Source organism: Arvicola amphibius, chromosome 3 (genome assembly GCF_903992535.2).
Source record: "Arvicola amphibius chromosome 3, mArvAmp1.2, whole genome shotgun sequence".
Classification (NCBI taxonomy): domain Eukaryota; kingdom Metazoa; phylum Chordata; class Mammalia; order Rodentia; family Cricetidae; genus Arvicola; species Arvicola amphibius.
In genome coordinates, this window is record NC_052049.1 from 127728243 (window position 1) to 127753711 (window position 25469).

General features: G+C 37.7%; 1 protein-coding gene across 1 annotated transcript in view; it reads right to left on the bottom strand.

Moving 5' to 3' along the window:
• Positions 1-300: 300 nt before the first annotated feature.
• Positions 301-25469, bottom strand: part of Arih1 (ariadne RBR E3 ubiquitin protein ligase 1) — a 96154-nt gene continuing 70985 nt past the window's right edge. Inside the window, exons 8-14 of the mRNA XM_038321609.2 lie at positions 24039-24081; positions 23303-23374; positions 20931-21061; positions 16139-16196; positions 7025-7285; positions 4987-5099; positions 301-3611 (exon numbers count right to left, since the gene is read on the bottom strand). Of these exons, the coding sequence (XP_038177537.1) occupies positions 3527-3611; positions 4987-5099; positions 7025-7285; positions 16139-16196; positions 20931-21061; positions 23303-23374; positions 24039-24081 (763 nt within the window). The 3' untranslated portion in view covers positions 301-3526. The remainder of the gene's footprint in view (positions 3612-4986; positions 5100-7024; positions 7286-16138; positions 16197-20930; positions 21062-23302; positions 23375-24038; positions 24082-25469) is intronic.

Here is a 25469-nt window from a genome sequence, read left to right on the forward strand (position 1 = left end):
AGCTTCTATAAATAAGGTGAAGTACTTTTGAGGCTGAGAATAATGTTTTAAATATCATATCTAAATTCAGTGCTTGCAATTAGGAAGCCAAAAAGCTTTCAGAAGTATTTCTGAAAGTTGCATTAGCCAATTTAAGTGTTGGGGATGGTCTCATTCACAGTTCCCTACCTAGGACCTGAACCAATACTTGACAGTTTATGTTAAACAGGAACAGTGAATAAGGCACATTATACAGGTGGCTGTTATCCACCTAAGTCACCTGTTTTCAACTATAAAAATAAACATAAGTAACTAATGGAATAACAAAATAAACGTTTATTTTATTAGAATTAGGAATGTTCTTTCCCTCTGGGCAACCTGAACAGTCCAGTTACAATGAAAATCTAAGAACAGTTATTTCCACAGCACAAGGTGCTCTATGCACGAAATTACAGGGTTAGGAGCATTTAATCAATTTATCGATCTGATTGTCTCACCAACCCACCCCACCCCATCCCCCAAGTGCTCTATATTGGGATATGTGGCTAAAATAATGTTACATTAAATCCTTTAACTCTCTTGTTCTAAGTTTCAACTCCTAATCACAGGTGAACCACACATTACACTGCAGATTCAACCATATCAAACCAAGTCAGTCAGTCTTGGATCTACTGGTATGTATGTATACACGTGTGTCTTTAATATATTTATTTAAACACACATAAAACATATACAATCTGGGTTGCAGCAAATTACAAAGAATTTAGAGTCTGGTGATGTTATATGCTACTCCATTTACCACAATTTTATGTCTCCTGAGCTTTGGATCAAAATTTTATTAGAAATCATTGAAAGTTCACCTGCTGCTCAATGAATTGTTCAAATGAAGCATGCACCTACAATATAACTGACCTCAAAAACACAAGGAGAACCTGGTGCTTACTGTAAGTAGAGCCCTCTGAGAGACTTAGGTAGGTCAAATAGGGAAGCTGTCTAACAATATGGCTTGCCTATCCCAGCTGGGGGCACTGAAGCGACTAACAAAAGCAGTTAAATTCTGGAAACTCTTAGATATGGAGACAGTTGTTAAGAGCTTGGATGTAGCAGAAAGGCCAATTCACCTTGATCCACACGAATTATGAGTGCAATACCCTCAGGTCCCATGTGAGCACCGGGACTACAAAGTGTCACCAACTGCACTATCCCTCATGGGCAGGGACTGAGACTATAAGGTGCACACACTCTTGGATACTTGTGCAAGGGCAGCGTGTAAAGAGGACTTCTGACACTCAGACCAAGACACTGCGAAGTTAACTGTTCTAAAACACTACGCACACAAAGCAGTTTAAGGGACCACATATATTTATGTGACAATTCTGGTTGCTTTTCAAAGTCACCAGGAAAAGGAACTTACTTTGAGCTTTCTTTGAAATCTCGTTGGTTTTGATAAATGTTTATTTTTTTTAAAGATTGATGCAATTATTTAAAATAAAGTCAGATGGATAGTGGGGAAAAAGAGAGGGCAAAGAGAAAATGGAAAAGCAGACATGAGTTCAGATTTGCACCTGAGGTGACAAGGAAAGGGAAGAAAAAAGATGTAAAGTTGATCCTAAAGCGACAAGTAGTTTATGAAAGCAGCATAATATACTCAGCAAACATTCACTGATTTTTGATGGGAAAAGAACAGTTGCAAGTACATCTCATGTAACAACCTTTCTAAAAGGAAAAGTAGGGTGATTCAGCAAAGCCTAACTTAGGCAAAAAGCCAGAGGAAAGTGAACCTACTTCCCAATGGAGTAATAAGATGTACAATGCAAGAACAGACACAGCTGCCTCACAAATGGTAAACACTCCCTAGGCACAAGACAGTTAAAGGAAGACAAAGAGGTCCTCAGCCAAAACTGGCATTTAATAGTTATACCTCTTGATCTAGTTGCCTAGTTCACTCTGCACTCAAATATAAAACTGACAGTCTTAGGGATGCTGACCTGTTGAAAAATACCACAGGCAGAATGGCCTAAACAGGTATATAGTTAATAAAACCACCACCATCCTTTACTTTTAACATAGCTTTTAGTAGAAATTTCATAAAAATGGACATCACAGCTAAAATGCATTATTAATTCTCCTATATGCTGACAATAGAAAAGAAGCAAACTCAGTGATTCCTACTCAAATGCACTGGATGGGAGTATCAATGTTCCAGTGGTGTTTGCCTTCAAACTGAACCCACCGTAACACACACAAGCAATTTCAATATCCACCATTTAAAATTCACAATCTCAAACTAAGTGAATGGCTATTTATTTATACTTAAAGTGAAAACACTGTATTCAACACCCTAACATATAGAAGGGATGAGAAACGAGCCATAACTAAAAATTTAAAAGGCTCAAAGCAGCAATTCAGGAAAAATAAAACAGGAAAAGAAATTTTGAAAATTTCCTCCAGATGTAATGGGGAGCCTAGGAAGCCTACAGCCCTGTACATTACATGGGCACATGGGCTGGGATAGAGGCATCAAGGCCACACAGGAAGAGTAAGTTGGGACAGGATCATTCATGAGGTGAAGCAACAAAACCACTTGTAGTCTTTAACAGGCCACGGCATTTGCTCAGGACTTGACTCCCTTGTTCTACATCTAGAAGCTGGGAATTCAAGGCATGAGGCCCATGGCCAGCAAAAGGCAGAACCAAACCAGAAAGGGCAAACTGACCTCAGGAAAGGGAAACTGAAGCACTCTAGTTAGGTTTTGCAGAGGTGCTTAACAAACATACCCTTATCCCAACCCCAACCCTAGAAAGATAAAGCCAACTGAAAGAAAATGCACAGCAAATAGACATAATCTTGAAGCTTTTTAAAGAATAAATATTTTTGTAATTAAACATTATGCAAACACGTGCCACGCTTGCTTTATCCATGCATATGCGCTATATACAATTTTGAAAAATACTGTGTTGTCCTCTTGTTTTAAAAGTCATATACAAAGTTTTTGTGTTTTTTGCTTAATCCTCTTGCTGCCTACCCCGTTTCCCCTCCCAAGAATTTCCTTTACAAGTAGCTAATCATTATTCACTCATGACCTTAGAGTATGAGAGAAAGTGAGTCCAACTGTGTGTGGTATATGTGCAGGGGAGGAAGGGGAAGAGGTCCTTTACCAAAGTACAACAAAATGGCTGATTTGGACATGAAAAGCAGTGTCAAGGAGCTATCTGAAATTTTAACTGTACTACACTCAGGAAAAAGAAAAAGGAAGTCAGCTTTGAGAATGAAGCTACGTTACAAGTTAAAGTTGGAGGGCTTTTTGTGTGTCTGTCACACTTTGTTGGCGGCCTAGAATACTGTTGTACAATGGTTTATCTACCTTTTTTATTACAATATAATTTACTTAAACTTTCCGTTAACAAAACAGAATTCTGGTACTACAGACCAGCAGTGTCAGAATAGGCTTAGTGCCTCCTTGTTTGTGTTTGTGTTTGTTTTGTTTTAATTGCATGAGCACTCTAGATGGTAAAGTTTTCAGAGTTCATTTTATGCAGGGCCATTCTCAGTCCTCAATGTACTCCCACAGATCTTTTTCATAGCCTTCATGCACATGCTGTAACAAAACCCTTCGTCGACTCTCACAGTATCTGTAATCAAAGAGAAAACAAAACAAAACAAAACAACTTGTCATCCAGCCCCTGATAATGAAAAAAAGAGGCATTTTTACCCACTTTTAAAAAGTACTACTACTATAGTTTGCCCAGACTTTGAAATAAGCACCTGCTATTACTATGGTCTATCTGTACAGACACATCACACTACTTCTAACTGTTCTAAGAGCTGTTTTTTGGTTTCTTTCACTGGTGGAAATAAATCAAACCCAGGACCCTGTGCATGCTAAACAAACACTCTACCACTGATCTATTCTTCCAGCCCAAGATTATTTTTTTTCAAACTCAGATTTCCAGTTCAGGAAATTATTTTAGAGCCCTCATGTTTTAGAAGATGTGACTGAGCCTAGAAACAATGATTAAAACCCATAGTTGCATAAATTATAAGGAATTTCAGCTGGGCTGTGATAGCTACCTCTCTACTGAGTTTATGGCCAGCCTGGTCTACAAAAGAAGCTTCAGGACAGTCAGAGGTTTTATACAGAGAATCCTTCTCAAAAACTAACCCCCCCACCACTCCCTGCAAAAGCTTAATTTCATGGGCCATCTATTAAGTCCTGATTAACTCTAAAAACACATTGTAATAATTACAGTTAGTAAATGGAAGTGAAGATAGTGAAGATATTGAGATTAAATCTCCAGGCCTTCCATATTTCCAGTTCCCTTAGTACTATTAAAAAGATATCAGGGGATGATAGGATGGCTCAGTGGTAACAAGCACTTCTTGCTTTTCCAGAGGATCTACGTTCAATTCCCAGAACCCACAATATGGTGGCTCACAACTGCCTGTAACTCTAGCAGGAGGTAATATGACACCCTTTTCTGGCCTCTTTGGATATCAAAACACATGCACACACTCCCACACAAATATATATAAATTAAAAAAAAAACCTCATTTTTAAAAAGAAATACAAGCATATGAAAAAAAAAAACTGAAAGAAAGCTTTATGTTGAGGAAGCATCCAATCCTGAACTGCTATTTACCCCTGAGCCAAATTTCTCCTAAAGATAAAAGCTAACAAAAACTCTAAAATGAATGCATAATTCACTTGTAAAGAAGCATGACCCACAAGAGTCCCTGGATAAAACCAACACCCTATGATCACCTCCTCATTGCTAATGGCTACTTATTCCTTTTAAAGTTTTTCTTCTCTATGGTGTACGGATTTCAACTGCAAAAGAATGAGCCATTAGAATACATGGCTAGGTTTCTCTTCTATTCTTGATCAGTAACTCTCTGCAACTTTTTTCCCAATCGACAGAAGGAATCTGGGACACACAGAAGCAAGGTCAACCGTACAAAATTTCACCACTGGCAGAATATTTTACTCACCAGCTATAAAAATCTCACCTGTACTTATCTTGTACTTTCTGCTTTATATCCTGCAGAGAATCTTGGGAAATATCTCGTTCGAGGTAGCCCGAAAGCACCTCTGTGGCATTTTCTAGATCTGCTTGATTATTCTGAAAGAAAAAGAATATAAATTCTGGCTTCAAAATCAAGCTAAAATATAACCAAGTTTAGCTAGTTTGAGGACTATACACTTATACTCTCATCACTGGTAATCATGGGGGGGGGGGGAGTTCGAGATAGAGATTCTTTGTAACAGCCCTAGCTGTCTTTGGAACTAGCTCTTTGTAGAGCAGGCTGGCCTTGAACTCCCAGAGGTCTACCTGCCTCTGTCTCCTCTCCCAAGTACTGGGATTAAGGTGTGAAGAATCAACGCCCAGCCTAAGTCATTTTTTTTAACTAGTAAAGTTCTTTGTGGCTTTCACCTGTAATAATTTTCTAGCCCAGAACAATTTTTAAAATGTTAGAAAAGAGGGGCTGGAGAGATGGCTCAGCAGTTAAGAGCATTGCCTGCTCTTCCAAAGGTCCTGAGTTCAATTCCCAGCAACCACATGGTGGCTCACAACCATCTGTAATGAGGTCTGGTGTCCTCTTCTGGCCTTCAGGAATACATGCAGAGAGAATATTGTATACATAATAAATAAATAAATATTAAAAAAAAGTTAGAAAAGGGATTCAACCATTAACCTCTAGAATAATATTAAGGACAATGTGTGAAGGTCTTTACAATTTTTTAGATCTGAGAGCTGCTCTTTTTGAAAACTAAAAAGTTAAAAATAACCTTATTGTTGCCCATATTTGGTTGCATTGCAGGCATTTGCATAACTTTAAATATATACAGTCTTTTGTTATTGTTGTTATTGTTTTAAAAGACCATGTCTTTACCGTGAATGTAATCCTGGCTGGCACAGAATTCTCTATGTAAATCAAAGTGGCCTCCAACCAATAGAGATCTGCCTCCCTCTGCCTCTGGAGTTCCGAGATTAAAAGCATGTGTCATCATATCCAGGTGAATAAATCTATTTTACATCATAAGCAAGATCAGTATTCTATGCATCACTTTTTGCTGTTGCTGCCTTTTATTTTTGAGACAGGGTCTCACTATGTAGTTTTGGGTGGACAAGAACCAGGCTTGCTTTCAACTCACAAAGATGTGCCTCCCTCTGCTTCTTGAATGCTAGGATTACAAGCATGAGCCATCAACCCCTGCTATTCTCTATTTTAGATGAGAATGGAACACTTACCATCCTAGGATATTATGAGCCTTCAGTGACACAATTCATATAAATTGCTTATTCAGCACCTGGCACATCTAAAGTTCTTTTGTTTGGTTTTCTTGTGTTTTTTTGTTTTTCGAGACAAGGTTTCTCTGGGTAACATTCCTGGCTATCCTGGAACTCACTTTGTAGACGAGGCTGGCCTCGAAAATTAATGAGATCCACCTGCCTCTGCCTCCCAAGTGCTGGGATTAAAGGTGTGCGCCAGCAATGCCTGGCACATCAAAAGTTCTTAATAAGCACAAAATTAGCCTTATTATTAGAAGTTAATATGGTAGTTAGCTTTAGTGTTGACATGATGGCTAAAAGGGGGGGCTTTTAGCAATAAAAGTTTTTCAAATATTGATACTGTAATATTAATGCACAAGCTGGGTGTGCCTCCCAATTTTCAGGAAGCAGGGAGATCTCTTTGAGTTTGAGAGCGGTCTATACTACAGAGCTAAGCCCTCCTGTCTCAAAAAATAAGACAAGACAAAACAAATAAAAACTCCAGAAAAGAAAAAAAAAAAAACAAAAAACAGGAAAACCACCAGGGGGAGAAGTATGAGATAAGTCTACAGCGCTAATCCATGATAAAAGTAAACATTCAAATCGAGGGCTGACTAAAGTGCTAGCACAGTTAACTAGCTGGCTAAACCACTTAAATCTGATGCAGTTTAAGATAAGAAAAACGTTTCTCATATTTTTTTACCTACATTTTTTTAAACAGAAAAGGTTTATGAAAAAAGTGGCCTTTCCCCCTGTCCAGGAACTAATCCTACCTCAAAGATAATGGACTGGTTATTCTTTTTGAGGTAGAAAGCGAAGACATAAGTGTACATAAGTGTGGCACGACACTGGCAGAGGACATCGACTGCTTTCTTCAGGAACTGCACCTCGATCCAGGACATGTTGTGCTGCTGCATCTCCTCCATCTTCTGCTTCACCTGAGCATACAGCTTATGCTCAAAGCGTAGACTCTGCATGTGGTTCATATAGCGATTACAGTAGAAGAGGTACCTCTGCAGGGCTGCCCTAGATCGCTGAGCAGTAAGAAAAATAAAGGTCTTGTAATTATGACATACATATTATGTACAAAAGCTGGTGTATAATTAAGCAACAATATGATAGCACCTCACACATTAAAACAGCTTGTCACTCAAAAGGGCAAAGATACCAAGAGTTGGCATGTATGTGGAGTGAAAGGAATTGTGTGAATGTAAGTTAATAGAATCACTATAGAAAATACACAGAAGCCGGGCAGTGGTGGCGCACGCCTTTAATCCCAGCACTCGGGAGGCAGAGGCAGGCGTATCTCTGAGTTTGAGGCCAGCCTGGTCTACAAGAGCTAGTTCCAGGACAGGCTCTAGAAACTACAGGGAAACCCTGTCTCGAAAAAAACAAACAAACAAACAAAAACAAAAAAACCAAACAAACAAAAAACACAGAAGGCCCTTAAAAACTGAAGCAGAACCATCATAAAATTCAGTTTTATCACATTTGGGTATATAACAACAACAACAAATCCTGAAATAATTATTATGAGTATGCCTGCATTTCTCCGTTTATTATTTGTAATAATCAAGCCATGGAATCAGTTCATTTATTAGAAATGAATGGATAAAGAAAAGGGGGCATACATAGCAAATGGAATACTGCTCAGGTGGTCATGTGCAACAACATGGCTAGCCACCTAAGACAATGTCCTAAGCCTATATAGAAATACATATGCTACACAATATTGACTTATATGAAGAATCTAAAACCACTGAACTCAGAGGAGGGAACAGGATGAGAAATGGGAGACCAGCCTGTCAATAATACACTTTGTATTCAAAAATAAGTTAATGTCAAATATCCATAAAAAACAATAGGTAACCAAGGTGACAAAATAATTACCTATAGTTAAACATCCATCAACCTTATACATATAGTAAATATCATATCCATGAGTATTATTATTTTTGACTACGATTGCTAACTGAAATTTCATGTATTTGCTGATAAAATAAAACAGTAATTTAGAATTGTTCTTAATTTAAAATTAAGAATAAAGCTATTCAGTTACCTTTGAGACTACTGCTCTGAATGCCTTACTATAGTTTTTATACAGCAGCCATGAGCCACATATTTGTCTATTTTAATCCAACATTAAAACGTCTGTTCTACAATTAGTGGAAATAAATTTAAAAATGTCTGTTCTATAATTAGTGAAAAACAAATTAAACAATGTTGAATTTAGCAATACAAAAAATTCTCTTGGATAGCACTCTACAGAGGAAGCAATGAGCTAGAAAACAAGAAGCAGCTGTGTGTGGCTGGTGTGTTGTGTGCAAGCTAAACAAATTTACTGACAACCCAGTCTTTGAAAAACCCTGTCTCAAACCCCCACCCAACAGAAAAAAAGTTCAAAGCTCTTTTTGCTGAGTCTGAATTTGCTTAAATTTATAGACTTACTAAGAAGGCAAATTGGTCTACATAGAGAGTACCGGGCAGAGCTATACAGTGAGACCCTGTCTTTTTTTTTTTTTTTAAATCTATCTTTTCTCATTTTTAGGAGACCCTGTCTTTAAAAAAGTAGTAGTAGTAGTAGTAGTAGTAGTAGTAGTAGTAGTAGAGAGACAAAAAAGGTAGTTATTTATTAACAAGCAGTAAAATCTTTAGGGCTGGAAAAGCAGCAGGAGAAAATGACCTAGTTTCTTCAATAAACAAATGGCAATTTTTTAAAATGAAGCAAGAGAAGGATAATGTAAAGAGGAAATAAAGTTATCAAATTCAATTTATAGACAAGATTTCAACTAACTATAAAGCAAATCTGAGCAGTGTACTTGTGCACAGGTCTGACACCCTGAATTTAATCCTCAGATCTCATGAGGTGGCAGGCAGAAAAGAACATCCTGACAACTGTCCTCTGTGAGCATGCATGTATATGCATGTGTATGTACATGTGTACACAAACACACAAAATACATTTAAAATTTTAATAATTTACAATATAAGATCCTGCCTAAAAATATGAAAACAGGAAGAAATTTGACAGAATTGGAAGCATCTGAACAATAATTGATTCAAATAAGCTATATTTCTAAAGAGGAGGTTGTGCATGGAGGTACACACCTGTAATACCAGCTGCACTCAGCAGACAGAAACATGAATTGCCAAAATTGAGAAAAGCATGGTTAGCATAAATTAAGAACAGCCATAGCTATAAAGTGAATCTCTGTCTGTGTCTCCACTACTCCATCCCTCCACCAACCAAATATATACATACTTACAACAACAATCTAACAGTGAGGGCTAGAGCACTACAGATATAGTCTGGGGTAAAGCCTAAAACCCACGCTTGTTTGACATCAGTTACTGGGTTTAATTTCAAACACACTCCCAATACATGTACATACAATAATGGCATTCAGTAAAGTCTATTATGTGATAATATACAAAGTAGTATTAATGACATAAATTTGTACTTCAAATATATTTTGCATTATTATTGTCTTACAAAAATAACTGATGTAAAATCTCTTTCATTATTCTGAACATCTCTAGAAGTGTTGGACGATTTTAAATCATATACTTAGTATCACTAGTGCCTGATATATAGAAAACGATTAGTTAAATTTAAGTGTGATTTTACCACACATATACATATATATTTTTCTCTCCATCCTTTAAAGTCTAGAAATAACAGACACTCGGGTACCTTCTATGATACACCAAGTGACGATCTTCACCCAATATTCTTTTGAGATTTATTTGGGAAAGAGGAGTCCAGGAGAGTGGCTACCTTTGCCAGGGTAGTAAATAACAGCCAACAGCTGAACAGGCAGAGGGGCTTATACAGGGCTTCTTAGAGGCGAAATTTTCCCAGGAAGAAGTTATGCTCAGAGATTGGCTAATTTAGTTGGTCAGGGGCAGAGATGGCTCTGCTTTCAGAGCCAAACTGTTTCTTTCACTGGTCCTTTTTGAGTCTTTGGTTAATTTTAGGGCCAGGGCATTTTTTTTCTTTTTCTACTGGCTCTGTTTTTAGGGACAAAGTGTGTTTCTTTGGCACTTGTTTCGGAGTCAGGGTATGTGTCTTTGGTTCTGGGAAAAAGTGTTTCTTACACTGGCTCAGGTTTCAGATCCTCCGTGTTTCCTTCAGTAGCTCTGGGCTCAGAGTCAAAGTGCTCAAGGATTGGCTGGTTTTCCTTAGCTGGGGTTTTTACCCTACACCAAGTATATAGAAATATAAATATTGCGCAGCACTCGCTAGGCAAAGGCAGGCAGATTTCTTTGAGTTTGAGGCCAGCCTGGTCTACAGATCAAGTTCCAGGACAGGCTCCAAAGCTCCAACCCTGTCTCAAGAGGAAAAAAATATTTATTTAGAGAAGAATCTACAGTTGATCTTCTTCTTAAATATATAAACTCTGAACCTCAGGATGACTCAACCACATGCTCCAATATCATACACAATACTGAAGCATCACAAATAAAGTCAAACGGAAGTTTGACTTCTCCTCCTCCCACCCCCCCACCCCCCAGGGTCGGGAAACTGGTTAGTCTGGCCTTGAAATCAAGATGTGTCTCTTTCTACTTCCTACCTCATAAGAGCTATATTTGCATCATGTATCAACCATGGCTGGCAAAGAGTTGGGTAGGTGCTGAACTAACACTTATGAGATAACAATTATGCCAATGAGCAAATAAACTATGTAGGAACTAACCGGCCTGTCATGTTTACTTTCCAGTAAGTATGACTATTTGCAAATTTGTCAAATTCATAAAATCTAACAGAAAACCCAATTTATCACATTACCACATATGATGCGAGAGGACTTGATTTCATATACTTTATGATTCTGAAAACTATTTCTCATTAAAACTAATGAAGCTGGGTGTAGTGGTTCATGCCTTTAATCCTAGCACTCAGGAAGAGGAAGCAAGTGGATCTCTGAGTTCCAGGCCACCCTGATCTATACAGTGACCAGGCCAGACAGGACTATATATATAGAGACCCTATCTCAAGAGGGGAAAAAAAAGCCTACAAAATAAAACCCTCAGAAATCAAAGAAAAAAATTTTAATGCAAATAAGAGCTTAATAATAAATACCAAGATGCAGAATGAAAAATTAATTCACAATTTGAAAAAGAGTTCCCAAAATAACCAAAACTAGAAAACTGGCAGGCCAGTCAAGTGTAGCTACTAACTGTTTTTTCTAAGTAAAGCTATTTGGAACACAATCACATTCATTTGTTAAAGCCTATGGCTTCCTTAGCAGTAAGGAGAGAAATAGACTTGAGTAATCATCGTGGAGATTACAGTCAGCGGGTATTGATTCAAACCTCAGTGCTGGGAATCAAAGCCTTGCCCATGCTAGGCAAACTCTATCACTGAGATTCAATCAAAGCCTTGCCCATGCTGGGCAAACTCTATCACTGAGATTCAATCCCTCCCACCTTCTTTTCTTTACTTTTACATCATCCCCCATTTTGAGTGTGTATGTGTGTGCACATGCACACATGCATACATATGCCAGCAAGAAGTCAGAGTTAACTTTCAGGAATCAATTCTCTCTTTCCACACTGTGGATTCAGGAAATCAAATGTAAGTTTACCAGTTTTGTACAGCAAACATTTTTACTCACTGAACTATCTCAATGGCTCCTTCTTCCCCAACCCCTTCATATGTGTGTACAGAATTTGTGCATGTCTAGAGTCAAAGTTCATATAGGCTGTCTTTCTGGATCACAATTTATTGAGGCATGGATTCTCACTGAACATGGACCTTGCGGTTTCTGACTAATCTTGCTGGGTAGCTAGTCACAGAAGTCCTGTTTCTGCCTCATTAATGCTAGGATCACAGGCAGTTGACATGTGGATGCTGGAGATCTAAATTTGAGTTCATGCTTTTTGTTAAGTCTTGTTTTAAAGACTGAGCCATTTCCATAGTTCCTCCAAAACACACACCCCGTTGAAACAGACACTAAGTTTCACAGAATGGTCTTGTAGGAGCATCCTTTGAGTAGCTGGGTTACACACCTGTGCCATCGGGGATGGCTTTATTTGATCTTCTACAGAAAAGGTATTCTGACTTCCAAAGACAGAAGAAGATTCAAATTTTACCACTGTCAGCAAACAGAGTATATAAAGTTTTCAAAGTACCACCAAGGATCTTTCTGGACTGTGTACCAAATTTCTAATACTTCTGAAGACTACAATAACCCAAGAGACATCAGGTTAGCACGCGAGAATGGAGAACATGAGGAAAAAACCAAAAGGTTAAATAAGCATGTAATGGTATATCCCATCAAATAAATGACAGTGATATGAAATCTTTCACTGTGCCCTACAGAAGTGTAAGATTCTAGATTGGTCCTACTTGTGAAGTACAAAATCTATAGACCCCTAATTTAAAAGCTATGCACAATATCCCAACTCCACCCCACACCCAAGAGAACTTAGAAAGGGATTTTACTGAGATGGTGTGGTCTTCAAAAACAAGCCGTGCTAAATATGATCTCTAGCTATATCTAACTGGTCTACTAGTCATTCAGAATTCATAATAAGTAGGTACAAGTCACCTGTCTGGTGTAAATGAATTTGGTACTGGGCATTCCAGCATTCTGCCAGATCCAAGATTTCCTCCTGCTGCATTTTCATAGTGCTGCAACCTCTGAAGGACCCTGATAGACTTTTTAATACATCCAGACTTCATAGAGGGGTTTTGTTTTGAGTATGAATTTATTAAAATGAGTAAGTATAAAAAAAAGTAGGAATAAAACAGTGCCACACATAAGGAAAAAGCTTTTCTTTTTATTCAATGGAATTATCAAAATCTAAAAGTATATTGGAAAAAGTGTGGTATTGTTAGTCAAAAAAATTTTATACAATCTTGATCCCTATTAAGTCATAAAAATGAACTAAGCAGTAGCATCAAGTCTAAACAGGGAGCTAGAGAAATCATGACTGCCACTAATAATCTATAAATCAGAATAATACAAAGTAACTGTACTGACTAATTTTAGGTCAACTTGACACAAGCTAGAGTCATTAGAAAGGAGGAAGCCTCAACTGAGAAAATGTCTCCATAAGATCGGGTATAGGCAAGCCTGTAGGGGTTTTCTTAATTAGTGATCAATGGACGAGGGCCCAGGTCACTGTGGGTGGTAACATCCCTGGGCTGGTGGTCCTGGGTCCAGGATTCTATAAAGAAACAGGCTGAGTAAGCCATGGGGAGCAAGTCAGTAAGCAGCACCCCTTTATGGCCTCTAAATCAGCTCTTGTCTCAGTTTTCTGCCCTGTTTGAGTTTCTGCTTTTGGTGATGAACTGTTATTTTGAAGTAAGAATAAAATAAACCATTTCCTCCCAAGTTGCTTTTGGTCATGGCGTTTCATCACAGTAAGATACGAGGACCATTAAATGGAAGTAAAGTAGAGGTACTAAACAGTCAGGTATTAGCAGACCACAAAATATGATGGTTTTGAGTCACAGTTTCTCTGAGCAGTTCTGGTTTTCCTGGAACATGTTATGCAGACCAGGCTGTCCTCACAGAAATCCTCTTGCCTATTTCTGCTGGGAATAAAAAATGTGTGCCACCACACCTTTTTTAAGTATTAAAATGATGACAATAACAACAATCACAACTTAGTACAGGAAATGTAGCTCAGCTAGTAGAATGTTTGTCCTTCAATATACGAATCCCTGGATTCTATCCCTTGCACCACATAAACAAGACACAGTGGTATATTATTTCAGTTCTATATAATTGAATGAATGCAGACAAATTTCACTGACTTGTGATTTGATCTGGTTATACAGCTATATAGAAATAAGATATTTGCAAGTGGTTTTACATTCACATATCTAAATACTGTAGTGAATATACTTAAGCCAGCCCTATTAATTTGTGAGAATTTTTCTGTTCTTTGAAAGGACTAAATAATATGCATGTAATTCCAGTACTTTGAACCCAGAATGAGCTAAAAGGTTAAAACAAAAATGTCTTGCTGTACAGTGCTGGCACATGCTTTTAATCTCAGCACTCAGGAGGCAGAGAAACCATGTCGTGAAAAACCAAAAGACTCAGAACACAAACCACCTAAACTACAACCTCCTAAAAGACCTTTCATATATATCTGTGAAACGTTTATTATTTTAATTATAGCAAAAGATAGTATCTTTACTTCTGCCAATATGGGAGTATATAGTAATATGTATTGGGCGGGAGGGCATTTTTTTCTTTAATTAGAAATGATTGAGGTTTGTGTGTGTAGAGCGAACAGAGTCTTGCTTGTTTCAAATTTGCTATGCAGTCAAAGGCTGGTCTCAAAATTGTGATCCTCTAAGCCTCCAGAGTGTTGGAATTACAGGCAAAAAATTGCCTTTAAAAACTAACAATAGCCAGGCAGTGGTGGCGCACGCCTTTAATCCCAGCACTCGGGAGGCAGAGGCAGGCGGATCTCTGAGTTCGAGACCAGCCTGGTCTACAAGAGCTAGTTCCAGGACAGGCTCTAGAAACTACAGGGAAACCCTGTCTCGAAAAAAAACAAAACAAACAAACAAAAAAAAAAACCAAAAACTAACAATAAGAAACATATGGAATCCATGTTTTGGATTGTATACAGCTTGAAATACCATTTAAAAAGCATTTTTTGTTTGTAGACAGGGTTTCTTTGTATAGCTCGGCTGTCCTGGAACTTGCTCTGTAGATCAGGATGGCCTCAAACTCAGAAGCTGGAATTAAAGTCATGTGCCACCACCATCCAGCTAAAAAGCATTTTTGTCTTTAGGAATTTCAAAAAAGAATGACTGAATAAATAAAGGATTGGAGAGATGACTCAGACATTAAGAACAATGACTGCTCTTCCAAAGGACCTGGGTTCAATTCCCAGCAACCACATGGTAGCTTACAACTATCTGTAACTCTAGTTCCAGGAGATCTGAAACCCTCACACAGACTACATATACTGGCCAAACACCAATGCACATAAAAATAAATAAATCTATTTCAAAAAAGAAAGAACAAAAGATTTAACCAGGTGGTGGTGGTATATGCCTTTAATCCAGCACTTGGGAGGCACAGACAGACAGAAATATCTCAGTGAGCTCGAGGACAGCTTGGTCTACAAAGTGAACTCCAGGACTATCAGAACTCTAACACAGAGGAACCCTGTCTAGAAAAACCAAAACAACCAATAACAACAAAAAATTCAATGGTTCTACAACTACTATAAAATTATGAGATTAAAAAAAATAGAAATACAAAACTATTGTCTGAATCCTTTCCTAATAGCATAGAGACTCCAGAGGGAGTCTGTTTCAAAATCACCTGACCTATCAGAATTACACAAATAGTGAGGCAAAAAGTAAAAATAAGTGACACACTGTGTGCTCTATACAGAATAGCAGCAGTTCACTCAACAACTGCTGGTCTCTCATTCTCCTTGCTGAATGAACGGAATGCAGAGGTGAAGGCAATCATGTAAGGTCACCACAGGAACCTTAAAACATCCAACATAACTAGCTCAAGTGAAAGAAAGGAAACAGACAAGGCTGTCCTTATAGAGGAGGAGGACTGGCATACCCCCGTAATTTCAGACATGGGAAACTAAGATTGAAAAATCAAGGGACAAAGCAATAGCTTGTCTCAAAATTCACAAACCAATTACAAAACAAAAAAGACTGAGTATGCACAATGCACATGCCTATAATCAGCTGTCAGGAAGAAGCAGAAGCAGAAAGATCATGTGTTTGATGCCAATCTGGGCTACAGAGCCTGTCTCAGAAAACAAAACTAAATGTTCCTAATAAGTACCGTAAAAGAGTCCCTTTCTGAATGTTTCTATAAAATTAACCTAGAAATATGGGAACAGGCATTCTTAGCCAGTGCTGCCCTGCCACGGCTGCAACTCACCTCTTGGGCATCTCTTGCTGCTTTTGCATCATCCTCATTGTAGCGGTTACAGTTGTACCTTTAAAAAAAAAAATTAAGAGTTTCAGAAAGCCTTAAATCAATTATAAAAGGAACAGGATGTAGCACTTTAATTTGTACTAAGTGATTATCTAGAACTAGCATTCTGTTTCACAACAGATAAACAGATGTCAACACACACAGGGTCCTATTGATATAGTGGAAAAAAATCACAAGACTAAATAAAGCAACACTGGGAGGGTTGTATGTAATCCAACACCTAATATTCTGGGTGTCTAAAGTACTAGATCAACTCTCCATTAAGTAATAGGAAATTCCGCATCTTTTGGATAACCCATTCCAAACCAGCTAAGCTACAACCACCAGAAAACACTGCAGTATAGAACTTAAGATTACTACTTATAGTCTGATCTTTAAACTGCTTCTGAAGAGATCATGTTATCTCCTAAGCCATCTGTTACTCACTTTCCTTTTATAAACCAAAGAACCAACAATGAGCAAGTTACTCTTTAAGAGATGCTGTGCGATGTACTTATATACCTCTATGATTCATTAACTGTCACTGAAAACTGATACATAAAAAAGGGAAGGAAGAAACACATCCAGAGAAATTAGCTCAGAGTGGAAATGATGGGCACTTCCTTTGTCCTTGTTACTATGTATCGGGTTTTTGTTGTTGTTGTTGTTATTTGGTCTCACTAGTCCTGGTTAGCTTGAGACCAAACTAACCTAAAACTCAGAGATTTGTCTGGCACTGGTCCCCAAGTGCTGGGATTAAGCTACCACACCTGACTACTACATATCTTTTATGAGAGACTACATTCTGATTGTGGCTATTTATTTATATCCAACTTGCAATAGACTTTCAAAGAGAGATTCAGAATAAATACATAAAAGTAGTTCAGTCAGCAGGAAGTCAAGAACTAACATGTTGCTGCAGCATCTGTTAACAGTGAACCTTTTATTTTAGAGCTAGATGAAGAGATTTTCAAAACCCCATCCCTCCTTACTTCCCCCCAAAAAAACCTTGAATTTAAATGTTAAAAGTGAAATGCATGGGGCTCAAGAGATGACTCAAAGGCTAAGAATACTGCTACTCAGAAGGACCAGAGTTTGATTCCCAGTATACACAGTGGGCAGCTCAAAACCTTCTGGAACTCCAATTCCAAGTTATTTAATGCCCTCTTCAGGTCTTTTGTGGGCAGCTGTTGAAAGATGAGTGACCATTTGTGTGACAGAAGCAGATTCACACACTCTCATACACGTGGTTTTGTTTTTTTTTTTTTTTAAAGAATCTAAAATTGAGTGGTACAGACTTACCAAGCTTTTAAGAATTGTTTTTTGAATATGCGTGAGAGCACGTGGTGTTAAGAATTCGATCTAAAGCCTCTCGCATGCTAAGCCAATGCTCTGCCACTGAGCTTTATTTTCATCCCTTCAGAACTGTAATGGTGTCAATGAATTTGTATGCACACATAACATACGAATACATGTTATCTTTGATTTCACCAAATTATGTATCAGAAAGCAGTTTTAAGAGACGTGCTTGTCTATATATTTGTGTGGTGGTATATGTGTTTTCAATACCTTTCTTTGACTTATGTTTGAGTAACAGATGGTTTTGGAGATAAGATGATCTCTTACAAAAATGTACCAGAAAACAGAAGGAAGTAGGGGAATATTTCATAAAGTTTTTAAAGACATTCCCTTACTCAATAGGCTACAAATTTCTGTTCCAAATGAAATATTTGGCAGAAATATGGTTTAAATATAGTTTTTAGGTATAGGATTAAATCACAAATCTCAGAAATTTAAAATTAAAATTAAAATTAAAATTAAAATTAAATTAAAATTAAAATTAAAATTAAAATTTAAAATTAAAAGTTATACTTTTAATTGTTTAATCTTTGATACTAGCCTATTGCCTATTTTCCACTACTGAGATGTAACCACAATTGGTCTTGAAGTAACACAGATAATCTATCTGGAATAGGAAGATTTAATGTTAATTTTCACCTGATAATTCAATATTTTTACTTGATGTACTAGTTTGCTTCATTTAATTAAACGATTACTGCCTTTGATTTCTCTTCGTAAACTATTAACATTGGTTTTTTTCTTATCTCTTAAACATCACGAGTTTTGCTTGTTGTTAGTATTTGAGACATGGTCTTTCTGTGTAACTCAGGCTTGCCTGGAACTATTTATGCACACCAGGCTAGACCATCATTTAGAGATCCATCTGCCTACTGACTGCTGGAATTAAAGGTGTGTGCCACTATATTCACTCCTTGCAATGTTTTTTAAAAAGGAATTTAAAGCACAAACTTAATACAGGCTTTTCCTTTCCAAAACTATTGAAAATTTTAAGGCTAGCAAAGCAAATATTTAGGATCTACCTATATTTATAACTCAAATAACTGACTGTGCTACTTGGAATACTGTTTTTACAAATGAAAGGCATTTTAAGAATACACAGAAAACAGAGGATACAATTGCAAGGTCAACAGCATACAGGCACGACCCTTTCAAACAGGTCATCATTCAGTCTATGGTAGTTCTCTTGCTTTGTATAACTTAATTAAAATCTGAGTCATGATCAGTGATGTCATCAAACTCACAAGGTCTTGAAAAAAATCTTTTCCATCCCCCCTCCCCGAAACACTAGGTTGGCATAGAAAAGCATACAGTGACCTTATTTTAGTTTCTGGGAACCCTATAGTTTGCTTTCCTAAAATACAGAAAATCTGTGTGTGTGTGTGTGTATGTGTGTACACATGCATGCAGCAGCAGCACACACACCTTTAATCCCAGCACTGGGAAGATAGAGGAAGGTAGATCTCTGAGAATTCCAGGCCAGCCTGGTCAAAGCAAGTTCCAGGACAGCCTAGGCTACACAGAAAAACCCTATCTGATGGGAGGGAGGGGAAGAGAGGAGAGGGGAAAGGAGAGAAGGGGAGGAGGAGGGGAGGGGAGGGGAAGGAAGAAGGGAAACGGGAGGGGAGGGGAGGGGAGGGGAGGGGAGAGAAACAGAGAATATCTGTCTTCAGCTCTGACAATGGCATATTTTCTTTATTCCCCATTAACAAACAGTTACTACCTTGGAATTAGCTCCAGAAACAATCCCTATCACCAATCCTCCAATCACTGTAACTACAAGTCCCAATTAAACGAAAAGCAAATGCCTATTTTTTGTCTTAAGTTTCTATCTCTTTATCTTATTTTGAAGCGGCACCCTTTCCCTTGCTTCCAGTCATCAACAGTGCTGGAATTATTTGACAATGTGTAAACCACACAATACAAGCCCTTTTCATCTAACCATGCCACTTCTACCCTCACAACATCCTATTTTATACTGAAGTTCTATTTCCTAACTTCTATCCCCCACAACTTACCAGGTTAACCAACAGAAAGCAGGAAGGTAACACAAATTAATAAAAAGCAGGTTCTCTGCACATTATAACACCCAGAAACACTTTCATTTCTCATCAGCATATGTGCTTAGCTCCTGTTTCTCAAAACTCATCTAAAGTTTAACTTGCATTTTCCAAAATAAATATGCATATAAGAAAATTATCTATTAGTACAGAAGTAAATGAAGAATGCCTTCTAAAACAGGAAGCCTTTGAATCCAAGGATTATGCACCATGAAAACAATCTTTCCTAGAGCAAAAAAATAACTGACGATAACTCCCAACTGTACTGAACACAAACAGATATCTTTATCCTTGTCATTATACCCTAAATAATATTGTTTGCAGAACATTTACTATGTGCAAGGTATTACAAGTAATCTACATACATAAAAGTACTATACTATTGTATATAATGCTCAGATTTTGGTATCCACAGGGTATCCTAGACCCCATCTCCAATGGATGCCAAGAGACAACTGCACATAGATCTAACATTAACTCTCAGTCTTGAAGAACTTTCAAAATTGCACAATAAAGGCCCATTCAAAGAACTACATACAAGTTATAGATAGCTCTTCCAAATAGGAATGCAAGTCTATTTCAAAGAGATGGTAGGCTGGGTGGTGGTGGTACACACCTTTAATCCTGCCTGGTCTACAAAGCGAGTTCTAGGACAGCCAGGAGTGTTACACAGAGAAACCCTGTCTCAAAAAAACCAAACCAAACCAAAAAAGTGTCAAAGAGAAGCAAAAAAATACAGATTTTTGTTCAGTAGCTTTCCAAATTTTTTTATTGTTGTTGTTTTGTTTTTTTCAAGACAGGGTTTCTCTGTAGATTTGGAGCCTGTCCTAGCACTTGCACTGTAGACCAGGCTGGCCTTGTAACTCAGTGATCCGCCTGCCTCTGCCTCCCAAATGCTGGGATTAATTAAAGGTGTGCGCCACCACCGCCCAGCACTTTCCAATTATTAAAGACAACAAAACTGTTGTTTAATGACGTGTAGGGTAAGAAAAACACACAGGTTAAATTTCTGTTGATAAATACTAGTTTACAATGTCTACCTAGAGTCATCAGACAATAAATCATGAACTTAAAATATACTCCATCTCTGTTCAGTATTCCTTTTATTTTGTTTCCAACTACAATTAATGAAAATCTCAACCCAAAGGTTAATCTCAATTATTAATTCCTGTGAGAAATGACCACTTACTCCCTCTCTTTGGCTCTACTTAACATAGTCCTCTGTTGAAATACATATTGTTCATTTAGCTCAAGTCAGGTGATAAAGGCAGAAATATCATTTATATGTGATATATGTCATAATTATGTTAACATACTCTACCATTTGTCCAACCTACCAGGCAGATCCATGTGGTTCCCAAGGGCCAAGACACACCCAGCAAAACTCTGCTTTACAGTTCTGGTTACGACAAACCATGTGATTACAACCGCCATCCTTCTCAATTGTGACATGGCATTTGGGACATTCCTAAGAAAAAAAACTATAAAGTTGGTGTCAATGCTACACTAAGCTGTATTGCTACCATTGAGAGAAGCCAGTTCTAGATTTTATTTATCTATTAGACCTATTACACTTAAGTCACTTACAAAAGTAGTAAGCATGTAATAAATACCATTAAAAAATAACCTGTATCATTATTACTGGGGTCTTTAGCTTTGTTTTGTTTTTGTTTTTTGAGACAGGTTTTCTCTGTGTTGCAGTCCTAGCTGTCCTGGAACTCACTTTGTAGACCAGGTTGGCCTTGAACACAGAGATTCACCTGCCTCAAAAAAATGTGCCACCACAGCCCTGCTTATTACTGGGTTTTATAAGACTAACAGTGTAATCCCTTTTATAAAATATTTATTTTTCTTTTTATGTCTGTGTGTTTGCCATCTGTGTGCAGGTGCCTGTGGAGACCAGAAGAGGACATCAGATCTCCTAGAGCTGGAATTATAGAAAGTGGTGAGCCACCATGCACGTGGGAATTGAACCCAGGTCCTATGGAAGAGCAGCCAGTGCTCTGAGCTTCTGAACCATCTCCACCCCAGTGAAAATAACCAAAATATTTTTAATCAGAGATAGTAAGTTTGATAAAACTTTGAAGTATTTTACTCATCATAACCCACTGTTGAGTGTCACCTAGCTATAGAGTACTTTCTATCCTGAGCACTACGCAGAGCATTATATGCGGCACAGCATAAACCCATAAGCCTTGTAACAGTGCTGTTTGTTCCTGCTTATCACAAGAATAAAAGACAAAATAGTAAGAACAAGGAAATTAATTCTAGGTCACAAAGATCCACATACAAGCAGTCTGGCCTTCAGAGTCAGGCAAGCAGGTAATCAGGCCCCTACTTTCAAACTGAATTCATAATGAAGTTCACAATTTCCATTTTTGTTCTTATTTACTTTTTAAGCATTTGTTGTTGTTGAGACAGGATCTCTTTACAAAGCCCTGCTGTCCCAGAACTCACTATATAGACTAGGCTGGCTTCAAACTCAGGGATCCAGATGTGGTGTGGAGATTGTGTACACAAGTGTGCAAGAGATGACGCTAGATATCCTGCATTATAGCTCTCAGCCTTACAACTCTCAGACACCTTCAGTGAACCTGGAGTTCTTTATATTCAGCTACAGGGGTTGACCATTAAGCTCCAGAAAGTCTGTCTCTGAAACTCAGCACTGGGGTTACATGGCCACACCTGCCTTTTTTATGAGTGTCAGGGATCTGAACTCATTTCTTCATACTTGAACAGGACTTATCCACCAAGGCATCTTCTCAGCCCTTGTTTTTATGGCTTGATACAAGGTCTTGTATAGCTTGGGCTGATGTTGAGCTTCTGATTCCCACCTTCATTTCTCCAGTGTTGAGATTACAAGATGTGCTAGCACCTCCAGTTCATAGGGTGTTTGGGATCGAGACTAACAAGGGCTTTGTGCCTTTTAGGCAAGTTCTCTATTAACTGAGCTACAATCAAAGCCCCAAAGAGACAGAATTTACAACTAGCTTCATTAGTAACATACTTCAAAATGAAAATAAGGACTACTACATGGGTCCACGTTCAATGTTTTCACTTACATCATAGCTTAGTTTAGATGTATAGCATAAAGTAGATTCGGAGAAACAGTTCAGCTAGGTCTACTTTACATAATCAAAACATAAAATTAGTTACTCCGCTTAAATCCTGGCCCCTGAAGACTAACTTATAAAAAGTAAAACTGAGAAACTTAAAATAGAAAATTACATTAGCTGGCAACATAGCTCAGGGTTGTAAGGGTACTTACCACCAAGTCTAACAGTTCAATACACTGTACCTATATAGTGGAAGGCAAAATCTGATTCCTGAGTGTGGTTCTCCCCTACCTAGACATGAGCTCATATATGCACATGCACACAATACAAAAAATTATTTTAAAGAAAAAAATTGACATTAGGCCAATATAAGTCAAGTGAATGAAATTTTAGTTTAGCAAAATAAGTTTTATCTACAGGAAATCCATGTTTTTACAATAAAAGTAAAGCACTATGCATAATGCATTACAACCACTCAATAAAATAAACACCGGAAGGTAATAATCCATATGTAGCCATTGGGGATGGGGTGGGGTAGACAAAAGCTATCATAAGGCTCAAACCAACATTAACTCACACTGCTTTTGCTAATGCTTATACACCTAACAGTTCAGGGGTGGGATAGTGGTGGGAGGATACACAGATGGACCAACCTTTGTGTTAGCTGCAATCCAATTAGAAGTTTCACTGTCATCATCACACTTTTTAATCCACTTCTTCAACCACTATTTGAAAATAACAATCATTAGAATATAACTAGAACCTTAAGGACAGCAAATTATTTCAGCACTTAAACAAAGGAAATCTTTAAATGTAAGACTCAAAAAAAATAGATTATCATTATGAATATTCTCAAATTTGGAAAATTTATGGGTGTAAAATCTCATTTATTGCTGGGTGGTGGTGGTGCATGCCTTTAATCCCAGCACTCAGGAGGGAGAGGCAGGCGGATCTCTGTGAGTTTGAGGCCAGCCTGGTCTACAAGAGCTAGTTGCAGGACAGGTTCCAAAAACTACAGAGAAACCCTGTCTTAAAAAACACAAAACAAAACAAAAAAAACGAACTCATTTATATAGGATCAACCGAAGAACTGAAAATTTTGACTTGTTAAAGTTGAATGGGAAGCCTGGACCCTGGATGAAAAATCAAATTATGTTATTTCCCCAAAACAAAGCCTAACTACTCATGGGTATTCTAAGAGTTATCAGAAACTTAACACTCAAACGAACGTACATAGAATACTTGCAAACGATCACCTGAAACAAAAAGCACAGATTAAAATCTTCCATTTGCTAGTACAAAGTCATCAGCTGTTATCTTTAATCAAATCTTAGAATGTACTGACTCTTTTAAAAAAAAAAAAAAAAGGAAAAAAAAAACAAATCTCACCTTACATTTAACAGGATCGTGCCAATTTTCGCCACAGTTAAAGCTGTTAAAGGACACAGGAGTTTACATAATTAATACTACTCACTGTAAGTAAGCAACTCAACCATTTCACCTTTACAGCTCCCCAGTATTGCCAGGAAATTCTAAATGATTGGCAAATACCAAGGCATGGAATGTGTTTATTTATTTTACAGTGAATATTTTTTTCAGAATTAGTGTGTTCTAGGACCAGCAAATAAAGAATCAATATGTGTGATATGGGAATGATTAAAAGCATAAAGACATGCCCTGATAACTACACAGTACTGTTAGCAAGACTGGCTTACTCAGATTGTACTGAGAAACTTTTAGTAGGGTTTCACCAGTGCATACTTTTCATTCGCTGAACAAAAGCCTGCATTTGAAGGTTAATTTGCAATTTCATACTAATATACAGAAAATAATACATCAGATACAAAAGGGGACATCTTTGCATAATGTGACTAGATTAAACTCAGCCCCATAGAGAAAAATGGTGGTCAATCTATTCAAACTAAAAAAATTATGGTGGCTTACATCTGTAATCCTAGTACTAAGTACATGTATGTTAAGAGGTATGTTAAGCGGTTAGGAGTATAAATGAAGAAAACGCAAACGCTTATGGAAAACATCGAATGGGGCATGGTAACCTGTAAAATCCTAGGCCTCAAGGAGAATACAGAATTACAGGCTAGCTTCATAACACCCTTCCTCAAAATGGGGGCGGGGCAGGGCAGGGATGACACAGAACACAACAGTGTACCCACTGGTGTGGAGCCCACCAGGCTGCAACAATTATCTCCAAACCTACACAGAAGGAGCTTGGTGAGCCACAAGGTAAGATATGAATGTGGGAAAGGAATTCCAGAGATGCAGCAGTAAAGGTCGATAGGGACAGGAGAAATTGGGTGGGTGGGGACAGAATAATCAAAATGTACTGGTTATGTGTAAAATTGTCAAAGAAGAAATTTAGTCAAACCTATACAAAATGAAACCAGTTATTAATGTGATTATCACATAATTTATAAAAATGTTTCTCAAACAGAGAAGTAATGAGGTTAAGGATATGATTATTTCTCTGACAAGGCAGACAGGAAATCTGATAAAACAGGCAACCAAGGAGCTTCAAATGTATGCTGCATTTCATTTCCTAACAAAAAGAGACAAGGAGATGGAGAGATGGCTCAATAAGTAAGAGCATTTGTTGCTCTTGCAGTGGACCCAGGCTTGACAAGAGCACTCACATGAGAACTGACAACCAACTCCAGTTAAAGGGATCTGATGCCCTCCCTCTTGTGGCCTCTATGGACACTGAATCCATGTGATATACATACATATAGGTAAAACACTTATACACATAAATAAATCTAATTACATTAAACAAATCTTTACAAAAAAGAGAAATGTTTCTTA